The following is a 19,108-nucleotide window of genomic DNA, read 5'->3' on the forward strand; positions in this document are numbered from 1 at the left end:
TCCTGTAAAAGATTACAGCCAAGAAAACCCTATGGAGCAGTTCTACTCTGTAACATATGGGGTCTCCAAGGGTTGGAATAGACTCCATGGCAATGGGTATCCTAAACTAGATGGGCTTTAGACATTTGTGTTGAAAGGAAGATGAATAAGACACAGCCCTAGCCTTCCAAGAGTATACAATTAACCTCAGGAAATAATATGGGCTTTGGAGCCAAAGAGAGCTGGGTCTAAATTCAGGCTCTGCCTTGTCTCAGCTGTATGACCTTGAGCAAGTCCTTTCACTTCTCTGAGCTTCAGTTTTCTTATTTGTAAAATGCTACAATTGCATTTCCCTTGCAGGGCTGCTGGGAAGAGGAAATAGGATGTGCTGCCTGGAAAGCTCATGGTACAGAGTTGGTGTTCCTGCCCCTGGGAGGTGGGCAGAGCCCAGGAGTGGAGACAGGTGCTCTGTTCCCCACTGCCCTTACCTGTCCTGTGCAGACGAAGTGCCTCCAGGATATGGAACCCCGCGAGCTGGACCCTCAGTGCTGGGATGTCTGGGGCCTGGGGCCCACCAGCTCTGGGCTTGTCTACCCCAAGATGGGGTGGAGTCAGAGACCCCTGCCTGCCCCTGCTTTCCACCACTGGGTTGGGCACCAGGCAGTGGATGAAATGTAACTGAGACCGTCTGATCAGGCTGGTCAGTGCATCCTAGGACGAGAGGAGAGGGGTCAGGGCCAGCTGCCTTAGGGGGAGACAGACAGGGTCCGGACAATCCCCAGGCATATATTCAGTGCTGCCTGGGCATCACTGGGGGTCCCTATGTCCTACACCGACTACCTCCCACCTATGGCCTGCTTTGTATTCATGGGAAATAAGGGGGCTTGATAATAGCATTTGTTGTAACGGATGGGGAAACTGAGGCATACAGAGAGGAAGCGGCTGGCCCCAGGTTACTTAGGCCACTAGCTGAAGGGCTGGTACCAGTACTGAATCTGAGATGAGGTATTTTCCACTATAAGATGCTGCCACTTTTTTTTCAAAAGTGAACACTTCCACGTCCAGCCCTTCTGAGCCCAGTCTGACCATGGACAAATTGCAGCATCTCATTGATTACGGGATCCACGTGTTCCGGTCTACGTAACAGATTCATAGCCAGTGCTGGTCCTGATGCCTCCCTCCAAGGAGGCCTAATGGTGAAAATGTGCACTTGTAGATGAGAACGGCAGGTGGGCTGGCCTGGTTGTGACATTTGCCACCTTCCTCAAGGGGATAATCATGGCTTCAGGGAACTCCCTGTAGCCTCCCATTGCCAAGTAGCCTCGGCCTTGGAACACATCACTTCCCAGCTGCGTGACCTTGGCCAAGTGTCTTTGCTCCTCCGAGCCTCAGTTTGCTCCTCTGTGGAGCATGGAGTGATGCTTGCCCCTGCTCCCCCGGAGGTTGCTGGGAAGGTTAGAGAGGACACAGTAAATAACACATCCCCGAGAGGAAGGGACTCCCGCTCACCATCTGCAGCTTGATCTGGGTGCACACAGCCTTTCTCTTCACTGCAGCCAAGCTGCTGGCAAACGTCTTCCTCATGGCGCAGATCCGCTGTAAGGCCTGCTGGGAGGTGCCCTCCAGGCCTGCCACAGCCTGGCAGATGGGGGGCAGCTTGGCCCGGGTCTGGAACAGGCTCTGTAGCTCCTCTCTGGCAGGAGGGGAAAGAGAGAGGGCTCTAGGGGGCTGGAAGGAAGGCTTCTTTCCAGGTGAGGGCGAAGGGAATGGGCCAACCTGCTTCCTGCCAATCTGCTTCCTGCACCCTTCCCTCAACTCACATGTCGCAGCAGCTACCCCTTATTCACAGTCTTCTCTGCAAGATGCGTCTTTACTTCAGGACAATGCCCGTTCCTCCATCCAGTGCCTCTCCTCCACCAGCAGATGACCCCTTTCTCCCTCCCTGATCCTTACAGAGTCTCTCTCGCCACTGGGTACGCTTGTCCTTTATACACCTGCAGCAATCCCACTGAGACTGCACTTTCTTAGCAGGTAAAATCATCTTTGCTATCCTTGGAACCTACCACCTGTGCCGTGGTGGCTTGTGTGCTACTCTGATGCTGGAAGCAATGCCACCAGTATTTCAAATACCAGCGGGGTCACCCATAGTGGACAGGTTTCAGCAGAGCTTCCAGACCAACCCTGGTGGCATAGTGGTTAAGTGTTACAGCTGCTAACCAAAAGGTCAGCAGTTTGAATCCACCAGGTGCTCTTTGGAAACTGTATGGGGCAGTTCTACTCTGTCCTATAGGGTCGCTATGAGTCAGAATCAACTCGATGGCAACAGGTTTCCAGACTAAGACAGGCTAGGAAGAAAAGTCTGGGAATCTGCTTCTGAAATTAGCTGATGAAAACCCTGTGGATCACAACAGAATGTTGTCTGATATGTTGTTGTTCTTGTTAGGTGCTGTGGAGTTGGTCCCGACTCACAGCGACCCTATATACAACAGAATGAGACATTGCCTGATCCTGTGCCATCCGCACAATCATTCCCATGTTTGAGCCTATTGTTGCAGGCACTGTGTCAGTCCATCTTGTTGAAGGTCTTCCTCTTTTTCACTGACCCCCTATTTACCAAGCATGATGTCCTTTCTAGAGACTGGTCCTTCCTGATAACATGTCCAAAGTACATGAGATGAAGTCTCGCCACCTTTGCTTCTAAGGAACATACTGCCTTTACTCCCTCCAGGACAGACTTGTTCATTCTTCTGGCAGTCCATGGTATACTCAATATTCTTCACCAACACCATAATTCAAATGCATCAACCCTTCTTCAGTGTTCCTTATTCATTGTCCAGCTTTCACATGCATGTGAGGTGACAGAAAACACCACAGCTTGTCTGATTAGTGCTGGAAAATGAGCCCCCTAGGTTGGAAGGCACTCAAAATACACAGTGGCTGCAACAATGAATTCAAGCAACCAAAGATTGTGATGATGGTGCAGGACCAGACAGTGTTTTGTTCTGTTTTACATAAGGTCACCACGAGACAGAGTCAACTCAGCGACAACAAACAACAACATCCTGAGAATAGGTCTAGTCATAAAAAAAAAAAAAAGAAGTCATAGTCGGTGCTAAATATGTTTCCTGTAGGTATGTATGCCTTGCAGGCAGAAACGGCAGTTTCTGGAGCTGCAAGACAATGACAATTAGATGCCGGCCATATTGGGCACATGGAGAGTGGTCAGTAATGCTGCTCCCTTTCCACCCTCATGCCCCTAGCTCCTCCCTGGTGGTGTCCACTTCTCTTCTTGTCCCCATGCCCTGCCCCTGCAGGAGTCCAGCACTGAACTTGGGAGGGCTGTTTTTTTTCCCGTGTGTGCGAGCACACACACACACACCCAAGGCTAGCACTTTTCAACATTTCTCTAAACCAAAACCAGGGATGGCCGTCGGCCTTCTGCCAGCGCATTGGGGACGAGCAGCCAGGGAGCCGGACGAGCTTTTTTTAATGCTACAAAACTTCATTTCAGTTTTATGACCCCCTAGTTCTCCAGTGTCCATAAAAGTTATTTCAGCCATATCATCTCTCAGACTTAATGAAAGGCAAAACCCTAAAAGGCGGAGTTGCAGCATTTTAGCTGTTGTTCCACCCCTCCAGAAGGCCAGCCTTGCTCCTCTGCATTCACTCCAGCCCCAGGGAGGTTTTTCATCGCACAATTGGAGTTACGGTTTTTTGTTTCATTACGGAGAGATGGCATTCCCGGGCCGGCCCTCACTGACTTGCTGTGACTGTGCAGGTCCAGTGGGGAGAGGGCCTCAGTGGAGAGGAAACCACAGTGGCTCGAGTGCCCCCTCCCGTCCGCAGCCCTGGCCCGGCTCACCTTTTTGACTGATGTAGGACTTGGGGGGCGTCCAGGGCTGAAAGGTTGGGCTTGGCCCTGTGGATCCAGCCGGTGAGGTCGTAGCGCACAGGGTCCTGTCCCAGCTGGTGGAAAATCTCACACTGGAGAGGCTGCTCACAAGCGCGCAGGGCAGAGGACTCTGAAAGGGGGCACAGCAACAAGAGTGTCAAGGCCTGGGGGGATACTCTAAGACAACCCGCATCACTAAGAACATTCTTTTTTGGTCCACCTGGAGCAGCAGCAGAAGAGGGAGAGTCAGGAATAGGAGGAGGAAAGGGAATGTGTGGCTGATTGCCTCCATGAACAACTGTCTCCTTTGCCATGAGACCAGAAGAACTGGATGGTGCCTGGATACCATTAGTGAATGCGTGTGTGTGTGTGTCTAAGTTTTTTTATCTTAATACCTCTTGTCTCCTTCTCTTTTTTAAAGTTTATTTATTTTGTTGTTGTTGTCAGCAGTTCAAACCCACCAGCCATTCCTTAGAAGAAAAGACCCGACAATTAGCTACTGTAAAGATTACCGCCTAGGCGTTTGGGGTCTTAAACACTAGCAAGCAGACTTCTAAGATGCATCAATTGGTCTCAACCCACCTGGAGCAAAAGAGAATGAAGAACACCAAAGACAGGGTAATTATGAGCCCAAGAGACAGAAAGAGCCACATAAACCAGAGACTACATCAGCCTGAGACCAGAAGAACTAGATGGTGCCCGTCTACAACCGATGACTGCCCTGACAGGGAACACAACAGAGAACCCCTGAGGGAGCAGGAGAGCAGTGGGATGCAGACCCCAAATTCTCGTAAAAAGACCAGACTTAATGCTCTGACTCAGGCTAGAATGACCACAGAGGTCATGGTCCCCAGACCTTCTGTTAGCCCAAGACAGGAACCATTCCTAAAGCTAACCCTTCAGACAGAGATTGGACTAGACTATGGGATAGACAATCATACTGGTGAAGAATGAGCTTCTTGGATCAAGTAGACACATGAGACTATGTTGGAATCTCCCATCTGAAGGGGAGATGAGAGGGTAGAGAGGGTCAGAAGCTGGCCAAATGGACACAAAAAGAAATAGAAGGAAGGGGTGTGCTGTCTCTTTGGGGGAGGGCAGTTAGGAGTACATACCAAGGTATTTATAAATTTTTGTATGAGAGTCTGACGATTTGTAAACTTTCACTTAAAGCACAATAAAAATTAAAAAAAAAAAAAAGATTACAGCCTAGGAAATCCTATGGGGCAGTTTTACTCTGTCACATGGGGTCGCTATGAGTCACAGTTGGCTCGACAGCACTTAACAACAACAACAGCCGTATTGTTTTGGTTCCTGTCTCTCTTCTTAGTGGTATGATCTGTCCTTAGTGATGTTTCCATGTTTCCCCCGGCTGCTATTGTCAATGTCCCTGCATGTATTAGGGCCTTGAATCCTTTACCTAAAACCTAATTTGCCACCTCTAAACTGCAGTGATGGGCCCTGGTGGTGCAGTGGTTAAGTGTTTGGCTGCTAACCCAAAGGCCAGCAATTCAAATCCACCAGCTACTCCTAGGAAACCCTATGGGGCAGTTCTACTTTGCCCTATAGGGTCGCTCTGAGTTGGAATCAACTCGACAGCAATGGGTTTGATTTTTTTTTAACTGCAGTGAGCTAGGAAGTGTCCACCTGCATTTCTTGAACGTCTGTGCAAAATTACCACGGTCTGAGACTCTGCAGGCTTTCTGAGGAGTAAATCATATGGATTCTGCCATCTGTTTGTCTTTGTCCTCACTTCTTGGCTCTCCTCTGTGTTCTAGATAATTGCAGTTACTAGCAAAGGATGCTTCTGGTTAAGTAAAGTGCTGTTCCATCCAGAGCTTCCTTTGAGCCCTCAGAGCTGTGAAGTCCCTGTCCTCAAGGCAGTCGCATTTTAATGGGAGAGAAAGTATCCCGTGGGAAGCGCAGTGACAAAGTACACACCAGGCTCTGGTGCACATATTCACTACTAGCCCCACAGTGCTGCAGGTATCTGCTGACATACCTGGCTCCCTCCAATGGACTGGAAGCCACTTGAGGGCAGGCACTGTGTTAATTCATCATTATACCCAGCAGCTATCACAGGGCTGGGCTCTGAATGAGGATTCCAGTGGAATTTAAAGAGAAGGAAGGGACCAAGGCAAGAGAGGAGAAAGGACATTAATGTTTGCCAGGTGCCTGGTACTCTCACTGGGCACACTAACACGTGGGATGTTCTTCAGTCCTCACACTGATCTTGGACATGAGCACCACTGGACTAGCTCCTAGAAGGTGATATTTGAGGTTCAGAGAGACAAACTGACTTGGCTAAATGCTCAGAGCAATTCAGGGCAGAGCCAGGATGAGGTCCTGGTTCTGTTGCCACCAAGCCTGGCTCTGTCCAGCACGGTGCAGGTGCTGGCACGTGGAGGTGCCACGTTTTTCAGGAACTGGTCTGTACAACACCTCCCAGGTTACATACCTGCTTATTCCCTTACTCACTCTTGTCTCCCAGAAGTGGTTTTCACACAATAATTTTGCTCATCAAAGCTTTTCACAGGGAACTTTTCACTTTGGGGAGTCCCATGGAATCTCCTGTGAGATGGAGCCTCACCCAGTATCTCTCTTTTGTGGCTTCAGCCTTCATCCCCTCCTCCAGGAGCCTGACCCCCTGGACTGAGTGGGTAGGGGGTTCTCTGAGCTCTCTCAGCCCTGGCATGTACCACCCTGGGTCTCCTGAGCTCCGTGAGGGCTGGTCCTGCTAGCCCACAGTGGGGACACTCAGCAAATGTACCTTAGGTAAGGGATTATAAATTAGCCAAAATGTCACAAATGTTGTGGTTGATTGAATGTTCTCATTAAGTCAGAACTAATCAGAATATCCTAGAGGCAAAAGATTTTTTTTTTTTTTAACCTAACACCTGAGTTAATGTAACCGTCTCCATCAGTCCAGGACAATGGAGGTAGTAGACTCTCTCTTCCCTGGTAATTGAAGACCTTACAGCACCCTGCCTGGGGTGTCTGGGGCTGGCAGTATCAGCCTCAAGGGAAAAGGAAAGGGACGACACATGAAGTGAAATCTTCTGTGCCAGCCACTCCCTACAAGAGGCCTTCTGCTTCTGACCCCTAGCTTTGTCTCTTTTGCTTCAAAATCGGGGCCCTGAAAGCATTGCCTCTGAGAATTCTCTTTCACTCCATTCTGGAGAGTTGAGGTTTCACCGATCCATCTGTTCTGTAACAAGGATTCGTTGCACACCTGGCTGTACCCATTTTGTGTGAGCTTCTGGGTAAACAGAGGTGAGCAGACCAGCTCTAGACCTTCTGAAGCTGATGTTCATTCCAGGAGGGGAGGTGGGCAGTGGCAGAGTGTGATGTCCAAGTGTGACCATTGCAATGGAGGTAAGGAAAGCAGGCAGGGAGACAGGAGTACCATGGGGTAGGGTCATTATTTTATAGAAGGTGGTCAGGGGAGGCCCTGCTAGACCTGAAGGAAGTGAGAGAGTGAGTCCTTCTGAAATGTGGAGGAAAGTTCCAGGCCAAAGGAGCCACCAATACAAAGCCTTGGGCTGAGAAGATGCTTGATGTGTTTGAGGAGCAACCAAGAGATGGTACAACTGGAATGAGTAAGCAAGAAGAGGGGAAGGCAACATCACAGATGAGTGAGCAAGGAGAGGGGAATGCACCATGGTGGATGGGTGAGGAGAGGGGAGGGCACCATGGCGGATGACACAGCATGAATGAGGAGAGGGAAAGGCAGCATTGTGGATGAGTGAGAGAGGAGGAGAAGGCAACATGGCGGACACCCACAGAGGGCTGCCATGTTCCAGGCTCTGAGGAGACAGAGTGGACAAGACAGAGAGGTGCATCACGCCCTCATGGAGCTCACAGGACAGTTGGGGAGACTGAGAACAAGCGGGTAGAACAAATAAGCAACCAAAAGATTACAGATTCTGGAAAGGGCCCTGAAAGAAACAAACAGTTGTGACAGAACAGCGTGGTTGCTGAGGGGAAGCTGCAGACAGGCATCTGGGAAGGTCTCTGAGGAGATGACCCTGAAGCTGAGAGCTGAAAAAGGTGGATGTGTGTGAATGTTTCTCCACACATGGTAGGTTGTCCGCCTCACACCAGCCCTCTGAGGTAAGTTTTAACACTATCAGCATTTCACAGAGAGGGGAGGCAAATTCCCGGAAGTCACGCATGTTGCAGTTAAGTAGTGGAGTGGGGATCCAGCCCGGGTCTCTGTGGCCCAAAGCCTGGGATATTTTTTTTTTTTTAAATAATAGCTCTACCTTCTGGCTTGCTCTGGATCTGGGTGAGGCTCCTCCACCACCCCCATCCCATTCTTGAGCCTGTCCAATGTGTGAGTATGATCCACTTTCACAATCTGGAGAAAGCTCACCAATCTGCTCAGTCTATGGGGTGAGGCTCCTCAGGTTCAGTGCCAGCTCTGATCTCAGCATCTACAAGGCCATAGGAAGCCACCTGGTCTCTCCAAGGGCTCAGCTACCTCTCTGTGAAGGGAGTGTAGTGAAGCTGGGTGAGCATTCACGTGAGTATATGGCTTGCACTGAGGGCTCCACAAATGGCAGTTTCCTTTGCCCCTTGCATCCCCTTTCACCAGAAGGTAAAGGGGCTAAGTCATTGTCAGGGTCAAGTTGAGCTCCAGGACCCCCTTAAGGCTATATTATGACTTTGCTGGGCCCTAGGCACTTATGCCTTAGGAGATACACACACACACATACACACACACAACATACACATATACCAAACCAAATCGGTTGCCATCCAGTAGATTCTGACTCATGGCAACCCCATGTGTGTCAGAGTACAACTGTGCTCCATAGGGTTTTCAAGGCTGTGACCTTTTGGAGGCAGATTGCCAGGCCTTTCTTCTGAGTAACCTCTGGGTGGGTCCAGACTGCCAACTTTGTGGTTAGCACTCAAGCTCTTAACCATTTGTGCCATCAGGGACTCCACGTGTATGTATGCACATACATAAACATATACATATAATATCTTTTATAACTGCATTAGTATAAAGATGAATAAATTACTATTAATACATGTTGTCATTATTTTTTTTAGTTGCCACCAAGTTGATTACAACTTATGGCAACCCCATGTGCGCAGAGTAGAACTGTGCTTCATAGAGTTTTCAAAGCTGTGAACTTTTGGAAGTTGATCACTAGGCTTGTCCTCTGAAGCAACTCTGGGTGAGTTCGAACCACCAACCTTTCAGCTAGTAGTTGAATGCTTAACTGTTTGTGCCACCTAATTATTATATACTATATATATATATATATATTTTTATTTATACCCTGGTGGCATAGTGGTTAAGTGCTACAGCTGCTAACCAAGAGGTCTGCAGTTCAAATCTGCCAAGTGCTCCTTGGAAACTCTATGGGGCAGTTCTACTCTCTCCTATAGGGTCACTATGAGTCGGAATCGACTCGATGGCAGTGGGTTTTTTTTTTTTTTTTATATACACACAGTGGCTGCAACAATGGGCTCAAACATAGCAATGATCACGAAGATGGTGAAGGACCGAGCGGTGTTTCATTCTGTTGTACACAGGGTCACTAGGAGTCGGAACCAACTCAACAGCACCTAACAACAACATACAAATATATACTATATAAATATAAACGAAAACCAAACCAAACCCAGTGCCGTAGAGTCGATTCCGACTCATAGCGACCCTATAGGACAGAGCAGAACTGCCCCATAGAGTTTCCAAGGAGCGCCTGGCGGATCCGAACTGCCGACCCTTGGGTTAGCAGCCGTAGCACTTAACCAATATGAACATACTAAAATATTTTATTCCACCTAAAAGTTCATTTTTTTTTCCTTCTGATTTTAACAGACATTAAAACATTTTCGTAGGGCCCTAAAAGTACCGCAGGTCTCAGGCTCTGTGCCTCCTATGCTTGACAGAGAAGCCAGCCCTGGGGAATCAGTTGCATAGCCCACCTTTCTGGGAGTAATTTGGGTATTAACACTCTGAGCTCGCTCCAAGGACAGCCATGGAGCCATCAGATGCTGCTGCTTAGAAAACCTTGTCCTGACATGAGCACAAGAACCCACCATGAATGCCCCAGACGGAGGCAGTGGCTATCACCGTGGGATGGAAGCTTCTGCTGATGCCAGCTCAGTGGATGGTAGCCCTCTGAGCTGCCTGGACTTGTTTCCCTGACTCTTCTCCAAATTTCTCATAAACCACTCCAGTTGGACATTCACCCTGAAGGCTTTGCCAAGATTGCACTTGTCTAGGTCACCAATGACCTCCATGTGGCCAAATCAACTGCTACTCCTCAGCCCACACCTACTTGACCTCTCAACAGCACTTAGCGTGGTCCACCTCTCCCTCCTCCCAGGGTGCCACATTCTCCTGGTTTCCCTCCTACCCCCTTGGCCACTCCTCCTCAGCCTCCTTTCTAGTAGTTATCTCTGACCTCTTGACATTGGAGTGTCCCAGGGCTCAGTCCATGGGCTCTTCTCTGCCATTCACGCCATTAGTAACCTCAACCAGAATCATTGCTTAATCTCCTTCTTATAGATGTGTTTGCCTTATTATCTCTCCGGCTAGAATGTCTGCCCCATGGAGGTGGAGGTATTTGTTTTGTTCATTGATGTATTCTACGGCTTAGCACCGTACTGCCATATATTACAAAAAAAAAAAAGCAACCAGTTGCCATCAAGTCGGCTCCCACTCATGTGTTACAGAGCAGAACTGCGCCATAGAGTTTTCTTGGCTGACATCTTAAAGGAAGCAGATTACCATATCTTTCTTCCGCAGCACCACTGGGTGAGTTTGAACTGCTGAACTTTAGGTTAGTAGTTCCAGTGCAAACCATCTGCCCCACTCAGGGACCCTGCCATGTTGGTGTTGTTACATGTCATTGAGTTGGTTCCAATGCATAGCAACTCTATGTACAACAGCATGAAACGCTGCCAGTCCTGTGTCATCCTCACGAACTTTGTTATGTTTGAGCCCATTGTTGTAGACACTGTGTCAATCCATCTTGTCAAGAGTCTTCCTCTTTTTTTGCCGACCCTCTACCTTATCAAGCATGATGTCCTTTCTCAGGGACTGGTCCCTCTTTTTTTTTTTATTTTTATTGTGCTTTAAGTGGAAGTTTACAAATCAAGTCAGTCTCTCATACAAAAATTTATATACACCTTGCTATATGCTTCTGGGAAACCCTGGTAGCATAGTGGTTAAGAGCTAAGGCCGCTAATCAAAGGTCAGCAGTTCAAATCCACCAGGCACTCCTTGGAAACTGTATAGGGCAGTTCTACTCTGTCCTATATGAGTTGGAATCGACTCGATGGCAGTGGGTTTGGTTTTGGTTTGGTTTATCTACTCCTAATTGCTCTCCCCCTAATGAGACAGCACACTCTTTCCCTCCACTCTTTCTTTTCATGTCTATTCAGCCAGCTTCTAACCCCCTCTGCCCTCTCATCTCCTCTCCAGACAGGAGGTGCCAAAATAGTCTCATGTGTCTACTTGATCCAAGAAGCTCATTCTTCCGGGACCGGTCCCTCTTGATAACATGTTCAAAGTACATGACACAAAGTTTTGCCACCCTTGCTTCCAAGGAGCATTCTGGCTGTACTTCTTCCAAGACAGATTTGTTTGTTCTTCTGGCAGTCCGTGGAATAGTCAATATTCTTCGCTGGCACCATAATCCAAAGGCATCAATTCTTCTTCAGTCTTCCTTATTCACTGCCTAGCTTTCGCATGCCTATGAGGTGATTGAAAATATTATGACTTAGGCCAGGTGTGCCATAGTCCTCAAAGTGACATCTTTGCTCTTCAACACTTTAAAGAGGTCTTTTGCAGCTAATTTGCCCAATGCAACATGTCGTTTGATTTCTTGACTGCTGTTTCCATGGGTGTTGATTGTGGGTCCAAGTAAAATGGAATCCTGGACAACAAAAATCTTTTCTCCATTTATTGTGATGCTGCTTATTGGTCCAGCTGTGAGGATTTTTGTTTTCTTTATGTCGAGGTGTAATCCCTACTGAAGGCTAGAGTCTTTGATCTTCATCAGTAAGTGCTTCAAGTTCTCTTCACTTGCAGCAAGCAAGGCTGTGTTATTTGCATATCACAGGCTGTTAATGAGTTTTCCTCCAATCCTGGTGCTGCGTTCTTCTTCATATAGTCCAGCTTCTCAAATTATTTGCTCACCATACAGACTGAATAAGTACAGAGAAAGGATAATAACCCTGACACACACATTTCCTGATTTTAAACTGTACAGTATCCCCTTGTTCTGTTCAAATGACTGCCTCTTGGTCTACTTACAGGTTTCACATGAGCACAATTAAGTGTTTTGGAATTCCCATTCTTCACAATGTTATCCAAAATTTGTTATGATCCACACAGTTGAATGCCTTTGCATAGTCAATAAAACACAGGTCAACATTTGTTTTAGGTTGGGTTCTCTAGAGAAACAAAACCAATAAAGTGTATAAATATATAAACAGAAATATTTATAACAAGAAAATGGCTCATGTGGTTGTAGAGGCAGGAATGTCCCAAGTCCGTGGGTCAGGATAGAGGTTTTCCTGATTCACGTAGCCGCAGAGGCTGGTGAACCCAAGATCCACAGGTCAGAGGGCTCTTGCTCACAGGCTGCAAAGATCGATGAATCCCAAGAATGGCAAGCAAGACCACAGGTAAGCTGCTAGCTCAAGTCCCAAGAACCAGAGGTCAGATGAACAGGAGCCATCTGCAGGATCCAGCATGAGCGAAAAGCCCCCTAGGTTTGCCAGAATGTCCACTTATATTCAACACAGGCCACGCACCCAAAGAAACTCCCTTTCAACTCATTGGCTAGCAGATCCCATCATGGCGGTAATCACATAACAAATCTCAACAGGGAATTAATTGCAACTTTATATGACTGCCAAAACACTGAGAATCATGGCCCAGCCAAGTTGACACACAATCTTAACCGTCACAACATCTTTCTGAAATTCTCTGCTTTCAGCCAAGGTCCATCTGACATCAGCGATGATATCCCCTGTTCCATGTCTTCTTCTGAATCCAGCTTGAATTTCTGGCAGTTCCCTGATGAGGTACTGCTGCAACTGTGTTTGAACCATTTAACCCACCCAGGGATCCTGCCATATATTACTGGGGAAAAAAAAAAAAAGCCATTGCTGTCAAGTCGATTCTGTCTCACAGCAACCCTATAGGACAGAGTCGAGCTGCCCCATAGAGTTTCCAAGGCTGTAATCTTCACAGAAGCAGACTGCCACAGAGCAGCTGGTGGGTTCGAACTGCAGACCTTTCAGTTAGCAACTAAGTGCTTAAACACTGCATCACCAGGGCTCCTCTCTCACATACTTAGGGTCGAATAACTACCTGTTGAAAGAACCAACAAATGAATAAGCCTTTGTCCTGACCAGTGATGCCAGTTGGGACAGATAAGACCTCAGACTGTATTTGTCTTCTTAAATGCTAAGGCCAGCCTGGTGGAGTGGGGACCACAGAGTTTTAGGTCCAGACGAACTAGTTTGGAATCTGCCCTGTGACACTCACCCTCCGGGTGACCCTGGACTAGCATCTCTACCTCTCTGGAGATCAGTCTCCTCATCTTAGGGGTAAGAGTGTCTACCTCTAAATATATGACAGAATCCTACAGATGATATTCATGATACTCTGAGCAAGTCACCCACATAGAGTTTCCATCCTCATCCCCTCAGTCCCTTAAATGATAGAAGGAATATTCTTCATTGTCATCAACATCCTCGTCCTCATCAATAACACTTGCAACACTTTGCAGCTGACCATAAAACCCCACATGTACATTATTGTTGTTGTTAGGTGCTGTCAAGTTGATTCTGACTAACAGCAACCCCATGTATGCAGAGTAGAACTGTCCCATAGGATTTTCAAGGGGCTGTGACCTTCCGGAAGCAGGTCTATTTCCTCAGGCACCTTCTGGCTAGTACTAAAGCGCTTAACCATTTTGACACAGGTACTATCCCACCCAAATCTTTGTAGCAGAAATTCTAGATAAAAAGAGACCAGGGGGAGGCAGGGCCAAGATGGCGGACTAGGTGGACACTACTGCAGATCCCTCTTGCAACAAAGACTCGGAAAAACAAGTGAATCAATCACATACATAACAATCTAGGAACTCTGAACAACAAACACAGACTTAGAGATGGAGAACGAACAAATACGGGGAGACAGCGGTTGTTTTCAGAGCCAGGAGCCAGCGTACCAGTCAGGTGACCTTCGGAGCCCGATTTGGGGCAGAGCCCAGGGGGGTAGATGGGATAGACAAGGAGCCCAGCCCTAGCCCCCGAACTCATCCCGGGAGGGAGCCCAGCCGGTTTGCGCGGGTGGCGTGGTGGCGCAGCTGGTGGGAGAAGTCCCCGGGAAGCAGTGACTGGTCTTGGAGCAGGGAGAGCAGCGTCCCAGCCGGGGAGCCGTCCCGCCGGGATTTTGGACGGGAGCGAGCATGGCGCGACCGCGGGGAGCAGCTACACTCCCCTGAATTGACCCCGGGGGGGGTCCCAGCCGTTCGCGCGGGCGGCGCCCACCCGGCTCGCGAGAGCGGCGCAGTGGCACAGCCGGTGGGAGAAGTCCCCGGAAGGCAGTGACTGGTCTTGGAGCAGGGAGAGCAGTGTCCCAGCCGGGAAGCCGTTCTGCAGGGATTTTGGCGAGCGCGGGTGTGGGCAGGGCGTGAGCGCAGGGTGCAGCTCCATCCCCCTGAATTGACCCCGGGGCGGTCCCAGCCGGTTCGCACGGGCGGCGTGGCGGCCCAGCCGGTGGGAGAAGTCCCTGGGAGGCAGTGGCTGGTCTTGGAGCGGGAGAGCGGCATCCCAGCTGGGACGTGCAGTCGCAGCGCAGGCGCGGGGAGCTGCTCCGCTCTCCTGAGCTGACCCCGGGGGGGGGGACCTACCCGGTTCGCGGGGGCGGCGCGCGACGTGGCTGGCGGGACGGGGAGTCCCCGGGAGGCAGCGACTGATTTTGGAGTCGGGAGTGCACCGTCCCAGTAGGGGAGCCTTAACCTTGGGGGTGGGGCTGACAGCGGAGGATCTGACCCTGACGCCAGCGGGCCAGACCCCCCGGGGGCAATCTCCACACAGCCAGTACATATAGGCGACGCGCCCCGCGGAAATCTCAGATATAATAGTCATTCCAAGTAAGACAAGCAACTCTGGCTATATTCTGAGGTGCTACTCTCCTAGCTCTCTGATCCCTCCCCCACCCTCCCCAGGCGGCTCCATTAACATCTGAATAGCCTGAGCCAGAGGGAGAACTCTGATAGGGATCTGACTGCATTTTTTTTTAGCGGATTTTCTGGAAAAACTAGTTTCCCAGTGATGGCTCAGAGACAGCAGTCCATATCAAACCACATAAAGAAGCAGACCATGACAGCTTCTCCAACCCCTCAAACAAAAGAATCAAAATCTTTCCCAAATGAAGATACAATCCTAGAATTATCAGATGGAGAATATAAAAAACTAATTTACAGAATGCTTAAAGACATCACAAATGAAATAAGGCAAACTGCAGAAAAAGCCAAGGAACACACTGATAAAACTGTTGAAGAACTCAAAAAGATTATTCAAGAACATAGTGGAAAAATTAATAAGTTGCAAGAATCCATAGAGAGACAACATGTAGAAATCCAAAAGATTAACAATAAAATTACAGAATTAGACAACTCAATAGGAAGTCAGAGGAGCAGACTCGAGCAAATAGAATGTAGACTGGGACATCTGAAGGACCAGGGAATTAACACCAACATAGCTGAAAAAAAATCAGATAAAAGAATTAAAAAAAATGAAGAAACCCTAAGAATCATGTGGGACTCTATCAAGAAGGATAACTTGCAAGTGATTGGAGACCCAGAACAGGGAGGAAGGAGAGAAAACACAGAGAAAATAGGTGAAGAACTCCTGACACAAAACTTCCCTGACATCATGAAAGACGAAACGATATCTATCCAAGATGCTCATCGAACCCCATTTAAGATTGATCCAAAAAGAAAAACACCAAGACATATTATCATCAAACTTGCCAAAACCAAAGATAAACAGAAAATTTTAAAAGCAGCCAGGGAGAAAAGAAAGGTTTCCTTCAAGGGAGAATCAATAAGAATAAGTTCAGACTACTCAGCAGAAACCATGCAGGCAAGAAGGGAATGGGACGACATATACAGAGCACTGAAGGAGAAAAACTGCCAACCAAGGATCATATATCCAGCAAAACTCTCTCTGAAATATGAAGGCGAAATTAAGATATTTACAGATAAACACAAGTTTAGAGAATTTGCAAAAACCAAACCAAGGCTACAAGAAATGCTAAAGGAGATTGTTTGGTCAGATGACCAATAATATCAGGTACCAGCACAATACAAGGTCACAAAACAGAACGTCCTGATATCAACTCAAATAGGGAAAGCACAAAAAGAAACAAATCAAGATTAATTCTAAAAAATAAATAAATAAATAAAATAATACACATAACAGGGAATCATGGAAGTCAATAGGTAAAAGATCACAATAATCAAAAAGAGGGACTAAATACAGGAGGCATTGAACTGCCAGATGGAGAGTGATACAAGGCGATATAGAACGATACAAGTTAGGTTTTTACTCAGAAAAATAGGGGTAAATAATAAGGTAACCACAAAAAGAATATCAACTCCATAACTCAAGATAAAAGCCAAGAAAAACGTAACGACTCAACTAACATAAAGTCAAACACTATGAAAATGAGGATCTCACAATTTACTAAGAAAAACGCCTCAGCACAAAAAAGTATGTGGAAAAATGAAATGGTCAACAACACACATGAAAAGGCATCAAAATGACAGCACTAAAAACTTATTTATCTATAATTACGCTGAATGTAAATGGACTAAATGCACCAATAAAGAGACAGAGAGTCACGGACTGGATAAAGAAACATGATCCATCTATATGCTGCCTACAAGAGACACACCTTAGACTTAGAGACACAAACAAACTAAAACTCAAAGGATGGAAAAAAATATATCAAGCAAAAAAGGAGTAGCAATATTAATTTCTAACAAAATAGACTTTAGACTTAAATCCACCACAAAGGATAAAGAAGGACACTATATAATGATAAAAGGGACAATTGATCAGGAAGACATAACCATATTAAATATTTATGCACCCAATGACAGGGCTGCAAGATACATAAATCAAATTTTAACAGAATTGAAAAGTGAGATAGACACCTCCACAATTATAGTAGGAGACTTCAACACACCACTTTCGGAGAAGGACAGGACATCCAGTAAGAAGCTCAATAGAGACACGGAAGACCTACTTACAACAATCAACCAAATTGACCTCATTGACTTATACAGAACTCTCCACCCAACTGCTGCAAAATATACTTTTTTTTCTAGTGCACATGGAACATTCTCTAGAATAGACCACATATTAGGTCATAAAACAAACCTTTGCAGAGTCCAAAACATCGAAATATTACAAAGCATCTTCTCAGACCACAAGGCAATGAAACTAGAAATCAATAACAGAAAAACTAGGGAAAAGAAATCAAATACTTGGAAAATGAACAATACCCTCCTGAAAAAAGACTGGGTTATAGAAGACATCAAGGAGGGAATAAGGAAATTCATAGAATGCAACGAGAATGAAAATACTTCCTATCAAAACCTATGGGACACAGCAAAAGCAGTGCTCAGAGGCCAATTTATATCGATAAATGCACACATACAAAAAGAAGAAAGAGCCAAAATCAGAGAACTGTCCCGACAACTTGAACAAATAGAAAGGGAGCAACAAAAGAACCCATCAGGCACCAGAAGAAAACAAATAATAAAAATTAGAGCTGAACTAAATGAATTAGAGAACAGAAAAACAATTGAAAGAATTAACAAAGCCAAAAGCTGGTTCTTTGAAAAAATTAACAAAATTGATAAACCACTGGCTAGACTGACTAAAGAAATACAGGAAAGGAAACAAATAACCCGAATAAGAAATGAGAAGGACCACATCACAACAGAACCAAATGAAATTAAAAGAATCATTTCAGATTACTACGAAAAATTGTACTCTAACAAATTTGAAAACCTGGAAGAAATGGATGAATTCTTGGAAAAACACTACCTACCTAAACTAACACATTCAGAAGTAGAACAACTAAATAGACCCATAACAAAAAAAGAGATTGAAATGGTAATCAAAAAAACTTCCAAAAAAAAAAGTTCTGGCCCAGACGGCTTCACTGCAGAGTTCTACCAAACCTTCAGAGAAGACTTAACACCACTACTACTGAAGGTATTTCAAAGCATAGAAAAAGACGGAATACTACCCAACTCATTCTATGAAGCTACCATCTCCCTGATACCAAAACCAGGTAAAGACATTACAAAAAAAGAAAATTATAGACCTATATCCCTCATGAACATAGACGCAAAAATCCTCAACAAAATTCTAGCCAATAGAATCCAACAACACATCCAAAAAATAATTCACCCTGATCAAGTGGGATTTATACCAGGTATGCAAGGCTGGTTTAATATCAGAAAAACCACTAATGTAATCCATCACATAAATAAAACAAAAGATAAAAACCACATGATCTTATCAATTGATGCAGAAAAGGCATTTGACAAAGTTCAACACCCATTTATGATAAAAACTCTTACCAAAATAGGAATTGAAGGAAAATTCCTCAACATAATAAAGGGCATCTATGCAAAGCCAACAGCCAATATCACTCTAAATGGAGAGAACCTGAAAGCATTTCCCTTGAGAACGGGAACCAGACAAGGATGCCCTTTATCACCGCTCTTATTCAACATCGTACTTGAAGTCCTAGCCAGGGCAATTAGGCTAGACAAAGAAATAAAGGGTATCCGGATTGGCAAGGAGGAACTAAAGCTATCACTATTTGCAGATGACATGATCGTATACACAGAAAACCCTAAGGAATCCTCCAGAAAACTACTGAAACTAATAGAAGAGTTTGGCAGAGTCTCAGGTTATAAAATAAACATACAAAAATCACTTGGATTCCTCTACATCAACAAAAAGAACACTGAAGAGGAAATAACCAAATCAATACCATTCACAGTAGCCCCCAAGAAGATAAAATACTTAGGAATAAATCTTACCAAGGATGTAAAAGACCTATACAAAGAAAACTACAAAGCTCTACTACAAGAAATTCAAAAGGACATACTTAAGTGGAAAAACATACCCTGCTCATGGATAGGAAGACTTAACATAGTA

At 46.2% G+C, this 19,108-nt stretch overlaps 1 protein-coding gene across 1 annotated transcript in view; it reads right to left on the minus strand.

Annotated features, from left to right (window-relative positions):
- MYO18B (myosin XVIIIB) overlaps positions 1-19,108 on the minus strand; it is a 327,968-nt gene that overhangs the window by 214,362 nt on the left and 94,498 nt on the right. Inside the window, exons 18-20 of the mRNA XM_049865475.1 lie at positions 3,842-4,001; positions 1,489-1,672; positions 468-690 (exon numbers count right to left, since the gene is read on the minus strand). Coding sequence (XP_049721432.1) covers positions 468-690; positions 1,489-1,672; positions 3,842-4,001 — 567 coding nt within the window. The remainder of the gene's footprint in view (positions 1-467; positions 691-1,488; positions 1,673-3,841; positions 4,002-19,108) is intronic.

The sequence above is a fragment of the Elephas maximus genome, chromosome 22 (genome assembly GCF_024166365.1).
Source record: "Elephas maximus indicus isolate mEleMax1 chromosome 22, mEleMax1 primary haplotype, whole genome shotgun sequence".
Taxonomy (NCBI): Eukaryota; Metazoa; Chordata; class Mammalia; order Proboscidea; family Elephantidae; genus Elephas; species Elephas maximus.